Below are 20,511 nucleotides of genomic sequence, written 5' to 3'. Positions count from 1 at the left end.
CCTGTTAACGAGGCACTTGTGAGTCACACCCTGGTTACTGTAGTAATATATCTTAGATACTGCCGTGTATTGTTGCCTCTCTTAGCTACGCTGAAGTTGTGGCTTTATGTTCCTCATTATTTTTCACTCCTTTTAACCGTTGTATCAGTGTGCACCATTCCTAACACACTGAGCAGCACGTGAGAGATGTTAGGGATTTGGGTTTGAGCTGAAGTAAAAATAAGTGAAGACCACTACTCTCCGAGCCTCCAAACGCGTACCCTTTGATTCAGGTGATTCTGTAGTGACCATGCAGCCTCCTGTGGTAAGCGTGACTGACTGCTCTTTTTTCTTCCGCTATTTCAAGCAAAGTAACGCGGCGGTTCGGCTGAAAGAAGACATGAAAAAGGTTGTGACCGTGCCACTAAACGAGCAGAGGAATTCCACCTACACAAAGTTATTTGGAGTCAGTCTCCAGGACCTCCACCAGCAGGGGCTGACTGAGAACGGCGTTCCAGCTATCGTGGGGCGCATAGTGGAGTACTTGACCATGCATGGTAAGTCCAGTTGAGTTGTGATTCTGTTGCTTTGTGTGAATTAGTCCCTAAAACACCTTAATTAGAATATTGAATTATGGCGTAATAGACTTTGCCCTTAAAAAAGGACGTCGGGGCATTATGACTGCGTAACACGCTTTTGAAAATATTTAATCCAACTTACCATCGAGAAATCGCTTTAATTATTGAGGTTTCTAGTTTGGAATGATTCCTAGTTTTAAGTGCTAAAATACACTGTTTTAATATTAACAGTGCGTTCTCTTGATGCATTAAATTCCCACTGAGAGTCAATAATTTTTAATGTAACAGAATACTTTTTGTGTATCTCTTTCAGCTTGAGGTCAGTCATGAACTTACTGAATGCCTCAATTGCCTTCAAAACTCAGAGTACCAAAAAAAGAAAGTATGATATATAACCTAGTATGGTGTTGGGGGGGACATTAACTTTTGGAATGATACAATCAGTTGTGTCACATAATTGCAGCGTGCCACAGTACATCGCACGATAAAAAGATGAATTATATCTCTCTTAGTTGCTGAGAACTAGTATGTTTTATAGCTTTTTAAATTATTTTATTTAAAATGGAACTTAGAGACCTGGATAATTTGAGACAGTGAGGCTTATCAAACTAGGGCAGTATCGTGGGAGAACTCCAAACTATAAAATAAATATCAATGAATTTTAAGAGATTTGTGAAGAAGGTATTCAAGGGGAAGAGCTTGGAATTTTCATTTTCTTTGCTGAAACACCATTTCTATACTAAAACAAGACTCACTGCAGAGTAGAATGTAACATTTGCGGGCATTTTTAAACGTAAAACTTGAGACCTGGAAGAAGTTCTGTACTTTGCACAGTTTGCTTCCGCCCCTCAATCTTGCCGTGATTCCGAGTCCGTTCTTCCTGCTGAGAAGGTGGCCGCATGGGAAATGCCTGAGAGGCATGGTACCGCCTTTCTTCTGTAGGAACATGTGTCTGCTTGTGACAGGGACCATATGGCAAGACAGTTCAGACCTCAGAAGGTTGTCAGGTGTTCTGTGTTAGTTGAAAAACAGCTGCTTTTTCAGGTTACTTGGTATGTAGATGACAAAATGGTATTTTGTTCTGAAAACTGAAGAGCCAGGTTTGCATTCTTAAGCCGTAGGCGTTGTCTCCTTGTTTTTGGAGGAAGATAGCTGCAGGAGGGTGAGATTCTTAGCGAACAGCTCTGAGTTTGTTCAAATACTTTAAACAGGTTAAATACAAAGGTGTTATATGCAGCATGGCAAGAAGATGGGCCCTTGGCCTAGAAGATCCTGAAGCCAGATGTTGCTGAGATAGAGCTTTGACAGGACTCATTTACACACTTAGTATTGAGTAAAACTGTATCCTACTGACTTAGCTACAAACGGATCTCTAGGTAATGCATTTAGTATCTTAAATAGGGTTGTTCAGTATTACTCATTTGGGTGCCGAAGTGTGACCACCTAACCACCATATTTTGGTTTTGGCATCATTAGTATTCTGACCTTTTATGCAGCAATGAGTGAATAATAATTGCCTTTTGAGGTTACTCTTATGTAAAATCATTTTCACTTTTAACCTCTTTAAAAGTATTGCATATTAATATGTTTATGTGGTCCAAAGTTCAGAAGGGTGTATAGTGAAAAGTCTCTCCCTCCAAACCCTGTCCCCTGACCATTCATTTCCCCTCCCAGAAACAATATTACTATACTAGTTTTTGCTATGTTCTTACAAAGATATTTGAATATATAAGCAGATATGTGTATTTTTTCCCTCTTTTAACGTAGCACACAGTGTACACCGTTTATGAATCCTCTTAAAAAACAAAACAAAACAAAAAAGACACTCGGGACTTCCCTGGCGGTCCAGGGGTTAAGACTCTGCAATTCTACTTTTTAGGGGGCATGGATTCGATCCCTGGTCGGGTAACTAAGATCCCACATGCTGCACAGCACGGCCAAAACAAATCACTCTACAGTATATTTTGGAGACTGTTCCATTTTACATAAAGAGCTTTTCCTCATTTAATTCTTTTTTTCCCCTGCACGCTATTCCACTTTATGTTTGTATGTGTCACTGCTTTAACCAGTTACATCCTGATCAGCATTGAATTGTTTCCAGTCTTTTGATGTCTACAAACAATGATTCAGTGACTGACCTTTAACATGTATCAAGCACTGTGTGTCCGTAGACTAACCTTTCGAAGTGGACTGCTGGGTCAAAAGATAATGTGCATTTACAATCAACCCCAGAAGTTAAAGTAAACCCGTTTTTTATAGTCACACCATCAATGTATGAAAATCTGGACAAAATTTGAATTAGAGATTGCTTTTCTTCTGCCTCTCCTTGGCATACCCTTAGGTGTACTTTAATAGGGTGTGTTCAGGTTATGCAAAACTAAATGTCTTAGTGGGCTCAGTCAGTCATTCTTAACCAGGGAAGTGAAATGGCCACTAGCGGAATCTTTTCAGAATACCCATGCAATTGGCAGTACCTCAGATCTACTGAATCAGGACGTTTTTTGAAATTTTATTTATTTATTTATTTTTGGCTGCGTTGGGTCTTTGTTGTTGTGTGTGGGCTTTCTCTAGTTGAGGCGAGTAGGGGCTACTCTTCGTTGCGGTGCGCAGGCTTCTCACTGCGGTGGCTTCTCGTTGCGGAGCACGGGCTCTAGGCATGTGGGCTCCGTAGTTGTATTGTAGCGCATGGGCTCAGTAGTTGTGGCTCGTAGGCTCTAGAGCACAGGCTCAGTAGTTGTGGTGCACGGGCTTAGTTCCTCCACGGCATGTGGGAATCTTCCCGGAGCAGGGCTCAAACCCGTGTCTGCTGCACTGGCAGGCGGATTCTTAACCACTTCGCCACCAGGGAAGCCCCTGAATCAGAATCTTGATGGGGCAAACTAGGGTAGGGCACCTGCCCTGTATTTTGAAAGGCTATATAGTTAATTACTCCATGGACAACCAGAAGCCCCTTTCTGTATTTGAAACTATTGATATCATGTTAATAAACCAAAGAGCCTGTGTAAGTTTGAGAGCAAGATACTTCAATTAGTTTTATTTAACTGTTTAAGTTAGATATTTGTTGTGGACCTGTGATACAGTAGGCACTCTGTCAGGTATGGGATATGAGGTGATTGGGTGTATAATTAACCATAGGTAGATATTGTGGTCATACTTTGTTGTTTAATGTAAATGTAGATATATAACAACTCGACATGAGGGAAACCTTTTATTATTATAAAGGAATTTTAGGACAGAAAGCATTTATAAAGGCCTATATTAAGGCCTGTTCAATAGACTTTGGCCTTTTTTCTTTAAAGAAAAAAAAGAAAAAATACACATTTTCAACATTCAAGGGAAAATCTTATAAGTTACGAGGCATATCATCTTTTTTTTTGTTTGTTTCTTGCGGTACGCGGGCCTCTCACTGTTGTGGCCTCTCCCGTTGCGGAGCACAGGCTCCGGACGTGCAGGCTCAGCAGCCATGGCTCACGGGCCCAGCCGCTCCGCGGCATGTGGGATCTTCCCGGACCGGGGCACGAACCCGTGTCCCCTGCGTCAGCAGGCGGACTCTCAAGCACTGCGCCACCAGGGAAGCCTGAGGCGTATCATCTTTGTACTATTTTAAAATAACTAATCTTGATGACAGTGTTACTGGATTCCTTCTACTTTACCATTAAGATGCTGTGGGATATTTAAATAGTGTAGGTTTCTCCACTTACCACTAGATGTCAGAATATGCTTACATATTGTCACATGACTGTCAGGGCCAGTGTGCCAATAAGACAAATTCTGACCTCTGGCATATTTCATTTCTGTTGATGTATTCATACATTCATAGATGTGCTCATCAGACTTTGAAATAAATATTTCAGTTGTACAAGAAAGTAGTTGTCAGTGTTATATATTATTTTTTGGTATTACTAAACGATTTATAAGTTGCTGTTTCGTGATGATTAACCCATATCTCATGAAATCAAATATGACAGAATCTTAAATGTATGGCAGTAACTCCATAAAGCTTTCTAAACGTCTCCTCCCTCTAACGTTTCTGTTATAATCATTTCCTAAGAATTTAGAGTAGGAAAGATTAGAGATTATATAATCTGGTAAAGCTCACATGGGTATTGTATATATTATAAGTTCGCAAGGGACTTTTAAAGCTTTTGGATTCTTAAAGCTTTTAAAGCTTTTGGATTCTTAAAGCTTTGGATTCTTTTTGGTGTAATATAGCCATGTCCAGAAGTAAACTTCTCCAGATTGAAAAATCACTAAGTATCCTAAGAGTTCTTTTTTTTTTTTTTTTTCACGGTACGCGGGCCTCTCGCTGTTGTGGCCTCTCCCGTTGCGGAGCACAGGCTCCGGACGCGCAGGCTCAGCGGCCATGGCTCACGGGCCCAGCCGCTCCGCGGCATGTGGGATCTTCCCGGACCGGGGCACAGAACCCGTGTCCCCTGCATCGGCAGGCGGACTCTCCACCACTGCGCCACCAGGGAAGCCCCTAAGAGTTCTTTGGGTGAGAGATGTTCCTGAGGGAAGAGAGTTGTGCAAATAAATGGCCACGAGGGCAGAAAAAATGGTCGAGAAGCACTGACTTTAATGACTTCCATTTATAGCTTCTCTTTCCTCTAGTAAGGTCTGGGGGGATCAGGAACTTCAAGACCAAAGCCAGTTCTTGGAGATGGGTAGCTCTTTTCAAATAACTGGAAGTATACTTATTTGAGGAAAAGGTCAAAAAACGTTGTTGGAAGAGGGAACCTCAGGTCAAAGCTAGAAAAACACTGTGAAATCAGATCCAGGGGCATCTGCTGGTCCAAAAACAGGCTCTGGAGCTGGGTAAGATACAGGACTATGTCGTAAAATTCTGTATCTTCAGGATCTGGGCCTTGACCAGGAATGGGATTCTCTTTTATTGGGCGCTGTCTGCTTGATGCCGGTATATGTCTCTGAAGTTACAGATGAAGCTTTGTAGAGTAGAGGAAACAGAACTTGAAAGCTTTAAAAATGACTGAGGTGAAGACTCTTGATAGTAACCGATATTCTGCAGTGTTAAAGGGAACGGCATAGTTATCTCTTGCTACAAAACGGATGACCCCAAAACATAGTAGATTAAAGCAGTGTTTATTGTCTCACAGTTTCTGTGGTTCAGAAATCTGAGCACAGCTTAATTATGTCTTTTGTCTTTAGGGACTCTTTAAGGCTGCAGTCATACCAGGACGTGACTGGGGAAAGGTTCACTTCCAAGCTCATGCATGTGCTTGTTGGCAGGATTCAGATCCTTGCGGGCTGTTCACCTGAGGGTCTCGGTTACTCATTGGCTGTTGTCCAGAAACCGCCCTCAGTTCCTTGCCACGTGGACCTTTTTATAAGGGAGCTCACAAAATAGTAGCTGATTCATCCCAGTGAGCAAAGCAAGAAGAGCCAGAGAGAGAGAGCGCGCACAAGGAAGCGAAGTAGGCATCACAGTCTTTTATAACCCGATCTCAGAAGTGAGTTTGGAACCTAATCATGTTCTCTTGGTGAGAAGCAAGTCACTAGGTCCAGACCGCACTCAAGCGGGGAGAGGACTATACGTGATATGGTTACCAAGAGGTGGGTGTCATTGGGGCCAATTGAGAAGCTGCCTAGCACACAAACTGACTGGTGTCTTCTCTGGTTCCATGGTGCTGTGGCCATACTGGTTGTTAAATATTTTTAATAGCATCTCTGGTTTCACAGATTTTTGTCAAAATTGGAGCTAAAATTCATGTCAGTTTTCTTTTTGTTTTTTGGGGTTTTTTTTGCGATACGCAGGCCTCTTACTGTTGTGGCCTCTCTCACTGCGGAGCACAGCCTCCGTGGCTAACGGGCCCAGCCTCTCCGCAGCATGTGGGATCTTCCCAGACCGGGGCACGAACCCGCGTCCCTTGCATCGGCAGGCGGACTCTCAACCACTGCGCCACCAGGGAAGCCCAGGTCACTCTTTTCTTAGAATGTGTCTTACACCTTGAACATCCCTCCGTGGTCTGACTCACTGCTTTCATGGTGCTCTGTCTCTGAATCCAGCACACTGAGCTGGAAATCATCATCCTCTACCTTAAAGCAGCTGCCACCCTTCGCCCTCAGTTCACCACCTTATCCTTTACCATGCTTTCTCCTGGATTTCTAGTTTTCAAACCTTAAAGTTATGTTTCAACCTTTCGTCTTCCCTATTTTCTTTTTGTACTAAGTTACCAAATCATCTTCATTCTTTCCTTTTCACTTCCTTCCCACCATAATCTGTCTTACAGTTGACTGTAGTCCCCCTAAGGCAAGCTCTCTGCCTTCTCCATTCTCTGCTTCTTTGCTAACTAGGTCTTCCTTAAACCACGATTATGTTGTGTCTCTCCCCTGCCCGCCCCCAACTCACACACATTTAATGCCCCAGTGATAAATAATGATAAAGTCTTCACTCTTTCCCTTGACATTCATGACCCTCTACTTAGCATTTCTTCCATTTTAGTACCCTATCACTCTTTGACCTAAACACCCCATATTTTCATCTGCCTGCCTTTCTTTACACTCTCCTCTCTCTGCTTCTCAGTTCATACATTTGTTTCTCTTTGTCAGGGGTAGATCAAGTTTTTGTGGGTCTGATGGTTAGTCCTTCTGGGGCCCTCTTTAAGAAAAAGAACACAAAATTAAGAGTATAGAATTAGGGACAGAGCGTTGGAAAGGGCGCCAATAAATGAGAGGCCCTGAAGCTTAAATTTCATTAGCTTCGCGGTACGTCAGCCTCAGTCCCCCAGTCATGCCTGTGCTTTAGCCAAAGGTTATGCAGTGGAGCCATGGCTCCTCCGTGAAGCCTTCTCTGCTGACCCCAGCCAACGCTAATAATCACAAATCAATTGGCTAAAGGCAAGGATCTCGTCTGCCGCTACCTTACAGTCTCTGAGTCTTATAATTTGAATTTATTAATTACTAAAGAAGTAATAGTTCTTTATCAAATTATTACAAAGGTAATCACATATAGTTAAAATGTTTTGCGTACATGTTAGTTTTTTCTTAAATAGTTGTTCTCAAAATGCTAAGCTGCTTTCGGAGCCCAGGGTAAGTTTCTGTTATACACTGTAGAAAATTATATGAATGAAATTTCTTTATAGAGAAGTACGTGTTCTGTGTTTGTATGTGTCCTAACCTTAGTTTTAGACGTCAGCTTTTATAACCACTTACGATCTTTGTAGTTGGTGTGTAATAGATGGGAAGATGTATTATTCTAAGAAAACATTTTTATAGGACGTGAAAATCTTCCAGTGCTTGATAATTATTCAGAAAATTCTATACTGAGATTTATTTACGTCGCTGTTCGTTAGAGTTTGTACCTGTTTGTGAGAGACCTCTGTTATTTTCTGTGCATGTACTTTGCTGTTCCAGGACTCACCCAGGAAGGCCTTTTTCGGGTGAATGGCAACGTCAGGGTGGTGGAACAGCTTCGATGGAAGTTTGAGAGTGGGGTGCCTGTGGAGCTGGGGAGGGACGGCGACGTCTGCGCGGCGGCCAGCCTGTTAAAGCTCTTCCTGAGGGAGCTGCCGGAGGGCGTGATCACCTCGGCACTGCAGCCTCGGTTCATTCAGCTCTGTCAGGGTCAGTACACTGAATCCTTCTCGGAATGAAAGCAATTTTATTTTTCAGCTAACACTAAGGTTTTAAATATTAAATATTTAAATTCTAAATGTTAAAAGAGGATTTTAAATATTTGTGGTCTCTCCATAACCATCATCTTGCTATTTCACTCTAGATCTTCATCTTCTACCCTCAAATAATGCTAAACTGATGATGAAATACCATTATATTAAATGTAATTTCTAAGACTATTGGCATTGAAAAGCCCTGATGCTTTGGGACCAAAGAAATTCTTTTCTGACTAGTTAGTGACTGCCATGGAAGTATTGACATTAAATTCTATGTAGGAAATATTAATTAATTAAATTGTGTTTGGTTAGTGACCTTTGAGACCGAAAAGTCACTGGTGGGCTTTCCTTTTCTTATAAGCAAGACTGAGTCCTAAAACAGTAGTTGTTTTACATAACTGAGGTTAAAATTGATTTTTTAAATGTTCTTAAGCATCTTTCTTTCACTGCAGTCTAGTTCATTTGCAATATTATATTAGTTTCAGGAGTACAACATAGTGATTCAAAATGTTTATATGTTATACTCCATTTAAAGTTATCATAAAATATTGGCTATATTCCCTGTGCTGTACAATATATCCTTGTAGCTTATTTATTTGATAAATAGTAGTTTGTACCTCTTAATCCTCTACCCCAACCTGTCTTGCCCCTTCCCTCTTCCTTTTCCTTACTGGTAACCACTAGTATGTTCTCTATATCTGTGAGTCCGTTTCTGTTTTGTTATGTGTATTCATTTGTTTTATTATTTTAGATTTCACATTTAAGTGATAAGACAGTGTTTGTCTTTCTCTGTCTGACTTATTTCACTAAGCATAATACCCTCTAGGTCCATCCATGTTGCTGTCAAGGCAAAATTTCATTCTTATTTTATGGCTGAGTACTATTCCATTGTATATGTGTATATATTAAATATATATACCACATCTTCTAATCCATTCATCTATTGATGGATACTTAGTTTGCTTCCATATTTTGGCTATTGTAAATAATGCCACTATGAACATTGGGGTGCATATATCTTTTCAAATTAGTGTTTTCATTTTCTCTGGATATATACCCAGGAGTGGAATTGCTGGATCATATGGTAGTTCTATTTTTACTTTTTTGGGAACCCTCCATACTGTTTTCCATAGTGGCTGCACTAATTTACATTCCCCCAACGTTGTACAAGGGTTCCCTTTTCTCCACATCCTCACCAACCTATGTTATTTGTGTTCTTTTTGATAATGGCCATTCTGACAGGTATGAGGTGATAGCTTGTTGTGGTTTTGATTTGCACTTCTCTAATGATTAGCGATGTTGAGTATCTTTTCATATGCCTGTTTGGCCATGTGTATGTCTTTGGAAAAATGTCTATTCAGGTCTTTGGGCTATTTTTTAATTGGTTTTTTTTTTGATGTTGAATTATATGAGCTATTTACATATTTTGGATATTAGTCCCTTATTGGTCATATCTTTTGCAAATATTTTGTCCCATTTAATAGGTTGTCTTTTCATTTTGTCAATGGTTTTCTTTGCTCTGCTGAAGCTTTTAAGTTTAATTAGGTCCCAGTTGTTTATCTTTGCTTTTGTTTCCTTTGCTTTAGGAGACAGATCAAAACAATACTGCTGCAATTTATGTTCGTGTTTTGCCTGTGTTTTCTTCTAGGAGTTTTATGGTTTTGGTCTTACATTTAGGTCTTTAATCAGTTTGAGTTTATTTTTTATATGGTGTGAGAAAATGGTCTCATTTCATTCTTTTACATATAGCTGTCTAGTTTTCCCAGCACCACTTCTTGAAGAAACTGTCCTTTCCCCATTATACTGTCCTTCCCCCTTGCCTCTTTTGTCATATTAATTGATAATAAGTATGTGGGTTTGTTTCTGGGCTCTCTATTCTGTTCCATTGATCTATATGTCTCTTTTTGTGCCAGTACCATACTATCTTGATGACTATAGCTTTGTAGTATAGTCTGACATCAGGGAGTGTGATACCTCCAACTCTATTCTTCTTTCTCAAGATTGCTTTGGTTATTCAGGATATTTTGTGTTTCCATACAATTTAGAAGTCTTCTAGTTCTGTGAAAACACCCATTGGTATTTTATTTTAATAGGGATTGCTTTGAATCTTTAGATTCCTTTGGGTAGTATAGTCATTTTAACAATGTTAATTCTTCCAATCCATGAACACTGTATATCTTTTCATCTGTTTGTGTCATCTTCAGTTTCTTTCATCACTGTCTTACAGTTTTCCAAGTACAGGTCTTTTACCTCCTTAGTTAGATTTAGTCCTAGATATATATATTTTTTTGAAGCATTGGTAAATGGGGTTGTTAACTTCTCTTTCTGATTGTTGTTAGTGTACAGAAATGCAACAGATTTCTGTATATTAATTTTGTGTTCTGAAACTTTACCAAATTCGTTGATGAACTCTGGTAGTTTTTGGTGGCATATTTAGGATTTTTAGTATCAGGTCATCTGCAAATAGTGACAGCTTTACTTCTTCCTTTCCAATTTGGATTCTTTTTATTTCTTTTTCTTGACTGATTGCTGTGACTAGGACTTCCAATACTGCGCTGAATAAAAGTTGTAAAAGTGTGCATCTTTGTCCTGTTCCTGATCTTAGAGGAAATGCTTTCAGCTTTTCACTGAGTGTGATGTTAGTTATGGGCTTTTTGTATACAGTCTTCATTATGTTGAGATTCATTTCCTCTGTATCCACTTTGTGGAGAATTTTTATCATAAATGGATGTTGAATTTTGTCAAAAGGTTTTTCTGCATGTATTGAGATGATCATATGATTTTTATTCAATTTGTTAATGTGGTGTATAACATTGATTTCATTATAAAGTGGTTTTAAATGAAGAATCTTCATTTTTAAAGGTACTAATTTTAGACATAATCATTGAGTTCTCCCCCCTAAATATAGGAAGAAAAATGATTTAGCTTTAAAAAGCCATTTCTTTCCCTGTTTTTGACAAGTTAGAGTGAAAATGGGAAAATGTATTTATAAGAGTGTTAGATACCAGATTAAGAAGGATGTTACTTAAAGCCACATTCCTTTAAAGCAGTGGTATAACTATTCACATGTAGTATGCTAAAGAATGAGTAAGTGAGAAGGCCATATTGTATTCTATTGAAAAACAGGAATAAAATATGAAAGCAAAAATTGCAGAACTATTGTCTGTTATGGTTTTCTTCAGTGCTTTTAAGTTTTTTATCAGTAAGCTACATTTTAAAGTAATTGCTACCAAAGCAAGTTGAAAATTTACGATATTGTGTGCCTAATACAAAATATTTAGTATTACAAAGAATCTTTGGTACTCTTAAAATTATATCTTATAATTTATAATACTATAATTATATATTATTATAACTTATAATACTATAATCATAATATTATCTTACTGTACTACTACTACTTGTGAATACTTGTGAATTGTAAAAGTGGATCACATTTCCTAGGATAGCTTTCATTTGATAATGAGGATGCACTCTTTTATTTTTTTTGTTAATTTTTACATTATAGTAATGTGTTAGAATTCAAGTTTTCTTTGTAAATGATCATTCATGACATGTTTTCTTGGTGGCTAAAAAAGTTGATACGCGTCAGAAAAAGCAAGGGGTATCATTCTAATAGAAGTAAGACTGCTTATTTAGTCAGCCTTGGGGGTTGTGTGTTTGTGCGCAAATAACAAATTCTGAATGGGGCAGAAACACTAATTTTTGCTTTATTGGTAGTATTCTCTCATTGCTTGAAAACCTCTGAGGTTAGATCTGAGAAGTTCGATAAAGGAAGTACTAATGAAGTACTTACAAGTTAGGTCAGCTGCTAAGTAGAGGGAATAAAGTATGTCTTAGGTGCCGGACAGTATAGCCTTCATAAAACAAACTTCTCTCTTTAATAGTCCAGGTAGAAAATATGCAAGTAGGGCTCCTGTGCTTCTGCTGGCTCACCCCGCGCACAGTACTCTCACAGTAGAGGGTACCCACTGCAGCTGGTCACTCCAAAGCCAGAGGTCGAAGGCTCTTTGCAGACTCACTAAGTAGATGTTACACTTGGCCTGTTATAAGATTCTCATCTCTTTTCTGTTAGACAATAATATATAATAAAATTTTTGGAAGCAGTTTCCCTAGTAAAGACGACACTGGTTTTATATTTCAGTCCTTGTGACACCACATTAGTTTTTTTGATAGTCTGTCACAGATCAATGCCAGATTTCTTTTTTTTTTTTTTTTTAAATGTTGTGGGCCTTCGAATTGTATCCTGTATAAAGGCAAGCTATTTGTAATGGAATATAACTTAAAATTTTTCAGCTCAAGCTCATCTCTTCCATACTTTAGAGGATGGAAGTCTGGAGCCCCAACTTAATATATTTTTAGACATTTAAGCTAAACCACAGGTACCACCGAGGACAGCATGGCTGCCGCCTGTGGGCATACCCATTGCTGTAGACCACCCTTTGATCTTGTAGATCAACAGTGGCCCCTTGTGTGCATGGACATTTAGATTCTTTCCTTTTTATAAAAAATTATCAGCTTTAGATAATTATCAACTTGAGACTTTGTCTAGTGTCTGAAGCTCTGAGACGGTATATATTTTTAGTTAGCAAGCCAATACATCTGCATACCACGTGTTTATCAAAAAGTTCTGTATAAAGTTGATTTCTACCAGAGCCTTTTGCTTCTGTCAGATGCCTGCTTTAGACGATTCATCTTTGGGAGACTCTAAAGGATCTTCAGTGATTAGCCTTTCCTGTTGTCATGTTAAACCTATCTCTGATTGTACCGACTTGCCTTCCTTAATTTAGGTTTCCAGTATAATTGTCTCAGTTTGGCTATATTCCATGACTTCTGATATTATTTTATCCTTATCTTGGTGGGCCAGTAACATATCTATTTTTTATTTTAATAATTTCAGATGTGTTTGGGGAATAAACATGAATGGCAAGCAATAAAATGATTTTAGGATAGGATTCATTTAATTTAGAATTAACTAGAAACCCCTTTACGGTATTTGAATGCTCTCTATCGAAAAATCTTCTATAATGTAAATACAAATATTTCTGCCTCATCATCGAATATTCTTGTTGTTGTTTGAGTTGGATCAGTCCATCAGTATTTATTTAATACCACCTACTTATACACTGGATGGTCCCAAGAAATAAAAGATTAAACTTCTTGACTTCGAGGAGTGTGCTGTTTAATTGAGGAGGTAGCATGTATGTTGTACACCTTCTGTAGTCCTTCAGATGAGCTAGTGCATTCAGCTGGTGTTCACAAGGAGAGGAGGAAGCCAGTCTGGTTTATGGTAATCAGAGAATGCTTGGTGAAAAAAGTAAAACTGGGGTATGTAAAATGAATTTCAATGGAGAGGAAAATCTTCTAGGTGAGGAAAGGGCGTGAGTAAAAACACTGTCAGTGTAAGACAGGAATGTCTGACAGAGTTGTCCATAGCTAAAGGAAATTTGCCAAATATATAATTTTAAAAGTAGGTTGAGACTAGGTGGTAGAGGGTCTTGAACGTTAGGCTAAAGGAACTAATATTTATCTGTAAGTAGTAAATACTTGAAGAAAGAAGTCATATGATGGAAGCAGTATTTCAGGCTGTGCTGTGTAAGATGGTTGGGTGGGGAGATGCTGGGTGCAGGGGGACTATCTAGAGTACTGGCAGAAATCTTGATCCTAACGACCTGTATCTGATAAGTAATAGGCAATGGGATATTTTTTTAAATCTGGGGTAAATATACATAATGTAAAATTGATCATTTTAACCATTTTAAAGTGTACGATTCAGTGACATTAAGTGCATTCCCAATGTTGTACAGCTATCACTGCTACCCATCACCAGAACTTTCTCATCATCCCAAACAGACACTGGTATTGGAATTTTAAAGGAAGGTTGCCAGAGACAGAAATATGAGAGAGGAAACATGGGCAGAAACATGATAGCTGATAATTAGAGGGCGAGCATAAGAAAGGAGTGAAAAACTGTGGGACGAGTAGCGTGGTGGCCCGACTCTGGTGGCCATAACTTTGGTGAAGCCCACAGAAATGGGCCCTTGAAGGCCACAGCAGCGGAGGGCGTTTATTAAACTTTTGTGAATGGAAACAATTACATTGGGAAGGAAATTTCTGAGGCAAGGTTGACATAGCACTGGGGAGAGCTCCCTGCCAACTCCTGTGCTTTGACAAGGCTTAAAGCAACTAACGTTGTTTTGTCTTCAATAATTCAGATCTTTTCTATCTCTACCTACGGTGGATCTTAACATTTTATAAAATGCTTCAGTCTGTTAGACTTGATCTTTTGTCCTGAAATGAAGAAGCCCAGTCTTCAACTTTCTAGGAACCTTCTGTGACTGACTAATTCTCCTTCTCTACCTTCAGGTGAACTTGGGACTTAGCCCAAAGGCTCAGATGCTATTACCTTCAGGTGAACTTGGGACTTAGCCCAAAGGCTCAGATGCTTGGTAGGATCTAATGATCTCTTTGTGGGGACTTTATTGTCTGTCTCCTATCTCAGAGATCCAGCTGTTGTTATTGAAGAAAGAGGAGAGATCCTGATGTGGCATCTTGGTAATTGGTCTATTAATAACAATAATGAAAGTCAAGAAAGGAAGATCATGGGGCCATGATGAGGAGCTCATTTTATTTTACTTTATTTTATTTATTATTATTTTTTTGCGGTACGCGGGCCTCTCACTGTCACGGCCTCTCCCGTTGCGGAGCACAGGCTCCGGACGCGCAGGCTCAGCGGCCATGGCTCACGGGCCCAGCTGCTCCGCGGCATGTGGGATCTTCCCGGACCGGGGCACGAACCCGTGTCCCCTGCATCAGCAGGCGGACTCTCAACCACTGCGCCACCTGGGAAGCCCGAGCAGCTCATTTTAAATGAATAAAATGAACATTAGTGCTTGGGAGGGGGTATCAGGCTGAAGATGTGAACTTTATAGTCATCTTTGTGGACTTAATCGTGTTCATACTTAGAATCCTGAGCATCACTTATGTGTGGACAATAGTGTAGCTGTAAACTGATGAGAGCAAAGGGATTTTATATATCTTTCATCATGACTTAAGTACCTTTTCTGTGCCAAGATTTTGCCTAGAGGCTTTACATATGTGTGCCTTCCAAATTCCATTACAGCTACTCCTACAAATATTTCATAGATAAGAAAAGTGAAGTTTGGGGAGGGTAAGTTACTTACCAAAGAGCAAGCAGCTAGAATGTGCAGAGCTAGGATCTGCCTCACTCCGAAGCCCAAGCTTTTGCCATCATACTGTGCATATAAGTCAGCTCAGGCCGCCATAAAAGAATACCACAGACTGGGAGACTCAACCCACAGATAAGTATTTTCTCACCGTTCCGGAGACTGGAAGCCCAACATCAAGGTGCTGGCCAGGGTAATTTTTGGAGCTCTCCTGAGCTTGCAAGTGGTGCCTTCTCACTGCTGCCTCCCATGGCCTTTCCTGTGTGTGTGCTCTCCTGCCTCTTCCCCTTCTTGTAAGGACAACAGTTCTTTTGGATTAGAGCCTCAGCTATATGACCTCACGCAACCTTAATTACCTTTGTAAAAGCGCCGCCTCTACATACAGTCACGTTGAGGGTTAGGGCTTCAGCCTGTGAATTTTGTAGGGACGAAATTCAGTCCATAACACTACTTTTAAAAACTTATCACAGTTTGGTATATGTATGATTAAAAATTAATTAGTAAAATGCCTACAGTGGGTGCTAACTAGGTGGTCTCTGGAATAGAAATCGTGACTCCAGAATTGATGTTTTTTCTCTTGGAAATCTTAAAAGATGACTAGCAGAGCTAGGAGTAAGGAATGAGTTTAAAACAAATGATAAGCTGTGGAAAAAAATGTTACTGGGGTGTGTTTTCGTTTTTTGTATAGATAATTTTCTGTATTTTTGTTTGTATTTTAATATTGATTCTCTTTAAGAATTTATTCCTTTTAGTGATAATAGGTGCTAGTGACTCCTCACTGCGTAATACCTAGAAGGTATTTTATTTATATAACCTCTTTTGATCCCAGCATCAACTCTGATGAGGTACAGATAGGATAATCTTCCTTTTGAAGAAAGAAATTATAGCATATGGCTTAGAGCATAGGCTCTGGGTTTGTTCTGACTAGTTACAAATCTGTTCGCCCGCTGCCTGCATTGGTATGGACAGGCTACTTAACCTTTCTGTGCCTTAGTATATTAGGTATCTATTGTTACATAACAATTTTCTTAAAACTACTCTAAACATGTATTTTCTGACATAGTTTCTGTGGGCTAGGAATTCAGGTGTGGTTTAGTTAGGCAGTACTGGTTCAGAGTCTGTCAGGGACTTGCTTTCAAGAGTTGTCAAAGGGCTGCAATTATCCGAAGGCTTGACTGGGGCTGGGGGAGCTGCTTCTAGGGTGGTCCATTCACATGGGTGGCAATTTAGTGCTGGCTCTTGGTGAGAAGCCTCAGCTCCTTTCTCTATGGGCCTCTCCTGATGGCTGCTTGAGTGTTCTCATAACATGTCGCTGGCTTCCCCCAGAGTGAGCACATCAAGAGAGATGGAAGCTATCTTTTCAATGACCTAGCCCCAGAAGTCAAATAGCATCATTTGCCCCACATTGTGTGCATTAGGAGTGAGTCCTTAATTTGGCCCATATTCAAGAGGAGAGGAATTAGGCACCATCTTTTGAAGGAAGAAGTGTCAGACTTTGTGGACGTTGTGAAACCACCACACTTAGTTTCCCTAACTGTTGTAGTAGTTTGTTCATAGTAGTGTTTACTTCCTGAGTTTGTTGTGGATAAGTTTATCCATTAAAGCACTTAAAACAGTGTCAGTCATATATGTTTAATAAATGTTAAGTTAGTGCTTCTCAACTGTGGAAGCCCAGAAAAATTATCTGGGAAGCTTTGAAAAATCCCAGAGATCATTACATCCTACGCCAATTAAGTCATCATCTCTAGAGATGAGACACAGGCATCCATAGTTCGAATGCAGTCTTCTTTCTGTGTGCTTATGTCCCAATTTATCCTCAACCCTCACTTCCACCCCTTGGTTTCTTAGTTATACAAAGACAAACCATTTAGTGTGATTTCCCTCAAGTTTTCCACTTTAACCTTAAAATTGATTTCTTTATCCTTTCTGTATCCTAACTTCCCTGTCTCTTAAAAAAAAAAATTGCAGAAGAATAAGTGCACCTACCTGCCTAATGATTAAGGAGGAGGAAGGAAAAAGGACACAATGAGTTCCAGTTTGGAGTTAAATGAAGATTTCAAAATTCTTGCCCAAGTTAATTGAAACTACTTAAACTTTTGATTGTTGGTTGAGCTGGTAAATCACACAATATGGACAATATCTTCCAGAAATTCATTTGGGAATATTTTTGGAATGGCTACCAGTTATCAATTTTTATTTTTAAAAATATTTTATATAATTTTAATGAAAGCATAAACCTGCAAATATGGCCTGTTATATATAGTACAGGACTTTTTTTATGTTAAATCAGTGATTGGAAATTTTTCAATTATTAAATTGAGGTGAAGGCATTGTTTGGTATTTTATTGATCACAGAAAAGTAGGATACTGTCCTGTCAACAATGGGCTTACAGTTTTAGTAGGGAACTAGAACACGTACACAGAGAGCCAGGATACACAGAATAAAGTGGGGTTGACAGCGAGGAATCATTTCTAAGTCAGATGAGAAGGAGGGTTTATGGAAGAAGGAATTAGTACTTGAACTAGGCTTTGGAGGGCTGGTAGAATTCCCACAGATGGTGTTCATTTTAGGAAGAAAGGATTACAGGAGCAAAGGTGTTTGGAAAACAGGTACAAGATTTCAGCAGTGAGCATAGAGTGTGTGTTCAGGAAGGTGGGGGGAATGGGTGGTTAATATAATTGGGTTTGGTGGTTTGTCAGTAATGTTATTAATCAAACACTGAAGAGGCACATTGTTAAGTGATGTTATTACTCTTAATAAAATTCATCATCTTATTGCTTTTGACATATTTTCCTTTAAAGAAATATTTTTGTCAAACTAATACATGCATATGGTTTTATTTAAAAAATCAAATAAAATTAAAAGATTTTTATAGAAAACCCCTACACACCCTTTGGCAACCCTTAATTTTCTTTCCCAGAGCCAATCAGTTTTCACTTACCTAGTTGTTCTTTTGGTATTTGCTTCCGTTTGATAATATAATGTTTTATCTTGATCTCTCACTTTCAGTCATTATCTCATTGCCTCCACTTACGAGGCAATGAGAATTAGCTATTACATTGTTACTTACTCCAGTATCGTTCTATCGTAATTTTAGCTGAATTCATAATTAATTTTTACCTTGTTAAGACTGTGTGAGGGTGTGTGCCTGTGTGAGGTGCGTTGCCTGATGTTAATATTTGTCTTAGGTTTATAGAAAATTACGTGAATGAAAACATATCTGCAATGTTTTTCAAATTGCTCCAACAAATCCACCATTACCTATTTTTTTCAAAACATCAAATAATTTATCAGTTCTTTATTTCTGGGGCGATTCCTCTTTGGCCCTTTTGCTGCTTCTCCCCCAGTAGTAGGTGTCACCCTGAGCCTCCCACACCAGTCTTCCTGGACCTGCTGTTCCCTGCAGTCTCTTCTCAACTATGGTGTTAGACACTCAGCAGATTCCTTCAACCTGGAAAATATTGTCCTTTGGTCTTGGAAATGTACCTGTCTTATCTTTTATTGTGCCTTTAGAGGTTTGATAATTTTCTTTTAAGTCTGTTCTCTGTGAAGTTTAGTCAACTTTATTTTCCAACCTTGTCTGTTTGAATTTTAGCTTTTCGATTTTAATAGCCAACATATTTATGCTCTGTTTCAAAGTACTCTGTTTTATAGCATTCTATTCTTATTCTTTCTGAGATACAAATAAGGCTTTTGGTGGTATGTGCTTCTTTGTTTTCGGTTTGGTTTTCTCCCCCTTACATTTCTTTTTGTATCTCTTTACTCAAACATATGAACATCTTTGGCTACTGTGATTTAGGAATAACATTTTGAATGTGGGCCGGTGGGCTTGTCTACTGGTGTACCTCACTTCAGGAAGATTAGATAGTGGGGACATAGAGAAATCTAGCTGTTTCATTGGGGACTCACAAATGTCAATGTGTGGACATATTTTTCTCTTCAACCATTGAGTTCCTCAAGGGCAGGAGTGGGAGGGACATGGGAAGTAAGCTAATGGACCCGTTAGTTCTCAGCACATGTTCACTAATCTTTACATTTTCAACTGTGTTCCTTGCTCTAGCCCTTAGCTATCTCAGATGTCCAGGAATACACTGACATTATGAAGAGCCTAAACTTCAGCACTCCTGCCTGCCGGCATGCGTGCCTGGGTGCTCGGGGTGGTGGAAGCTCCCTGGAGCCTGCTGGGCTTTCGAACAGCCTGTCTGTTTTCAGTCACTCGCATTCACTTCCAAATGGCTTTGAAATCTCATCCCCTTCTGTCTTCTCTGCTGTTCTTTTTTTGCTTGCGGGCGCTTCTACTTTTTAAACATCATTTTACCGTCATTTTAGCGGGGTCTTGGGAAGAATATGTGATCAGTTCGTCTCTTTAGATGGACATTCTCCTTGGCCTCCCCCCGCATACTTGATTTTAAATGGGATAGAATTTTACAATAGCGGCTGTTCAAACACTATGTGAGAGTTAAGTACCTGTGAATTTTAGCTTATGAGCATTGGATAATGTAGACAGCATCTGTTTTTCTTAAGAAAACCACCCTAGTAATGCCATTTTAATCAGTACAGAGCCTAATGGTAAAGAAATCTAATTTCGTACACTGACTTGTGCTTGAGCCTTGTGCTGGTTTTCTTCATTACGTGAGGTATTCACTAGATAAGTTTGAGTTAAGGCTGTCTTGTATCTATTCTATGGATATGTATCATAATGCCACTTGTATTGTTTGACGTTAGCTGAGTGGTTTGGCCTTGCAAATTTTAAAGTACTATGCAGATGTTAGCTAGTTATAATGCTAGTTCTTTTTTTTTTTTTTACATCTTTATTGGGGTATAATTGCTTTACAATGGTGTGTTAGTTTCTGCTTTATAACAAAGTGAATCAGATATACATATACATATGTTCCCATATCTCTTCCCTCTTGCGTGTCCCTCCCTCCCACCCTCCCTATCCCACCCCTACAAATAGAACTACCATATGACCCAGCAATCCCACTACTGGGCATATACCCTGAGAAAACCATAATACAAAAAGACTCATATACCAAAATGTTCATTGCAGCTCTATTTACAATAGCCAGGAGATGGAAACAACCTAAGTGTCCATCATCGGATGAATGGATGAAGAAGATGTGGCACATATATACAAT

The 20,511-nt window shown here is 39.3% G+C and overlaps 1 protein-coding gene across 1 annotated transcript in view; it reads left to right on the top strand.

Annotated features, from left to right (window-relative positions):
- The first annotated feature begins 289 nt into the window (after window positions 1-289).
- Window positions 290-20,511, top strand: part of FAM13A (family with sequence similarity 13 member A) — a 306,916-nt gene continuing 286,694 nt past the window's right edge. The window contains exons 1-2 of the mRNA XM_065878125.1: window positions 290-536; window positions 7,929-8,138. Coding sequence (XP_065734197.1) covers window positions 290-536; window positions 7,929-8,138 — 457 coding nt within the window. The remainder of the gene's footprint in view (window positions 537-7,928; window positions 8,139-20,511) is intronic.

This window comes from Phocoena phocoena, chromosome 5, assembly GCF_963924675.1.
Source record: "Phocoena phocoena chromosome 5, mPhoPho1.1, whole genome shotgun sequence".
Taxonomy (NCBI): domain Eukaryota; kingdom Metazoa; phylum Chordata; class Mammalia; order Artiodactyla; family Phocoenidae; genus Phocoena; species Phocoena phocoena.
Note: the sequence above shows the minus strand (reverse complement) of the source record. Positions and strands in the feature narration are given on the sequence as shown.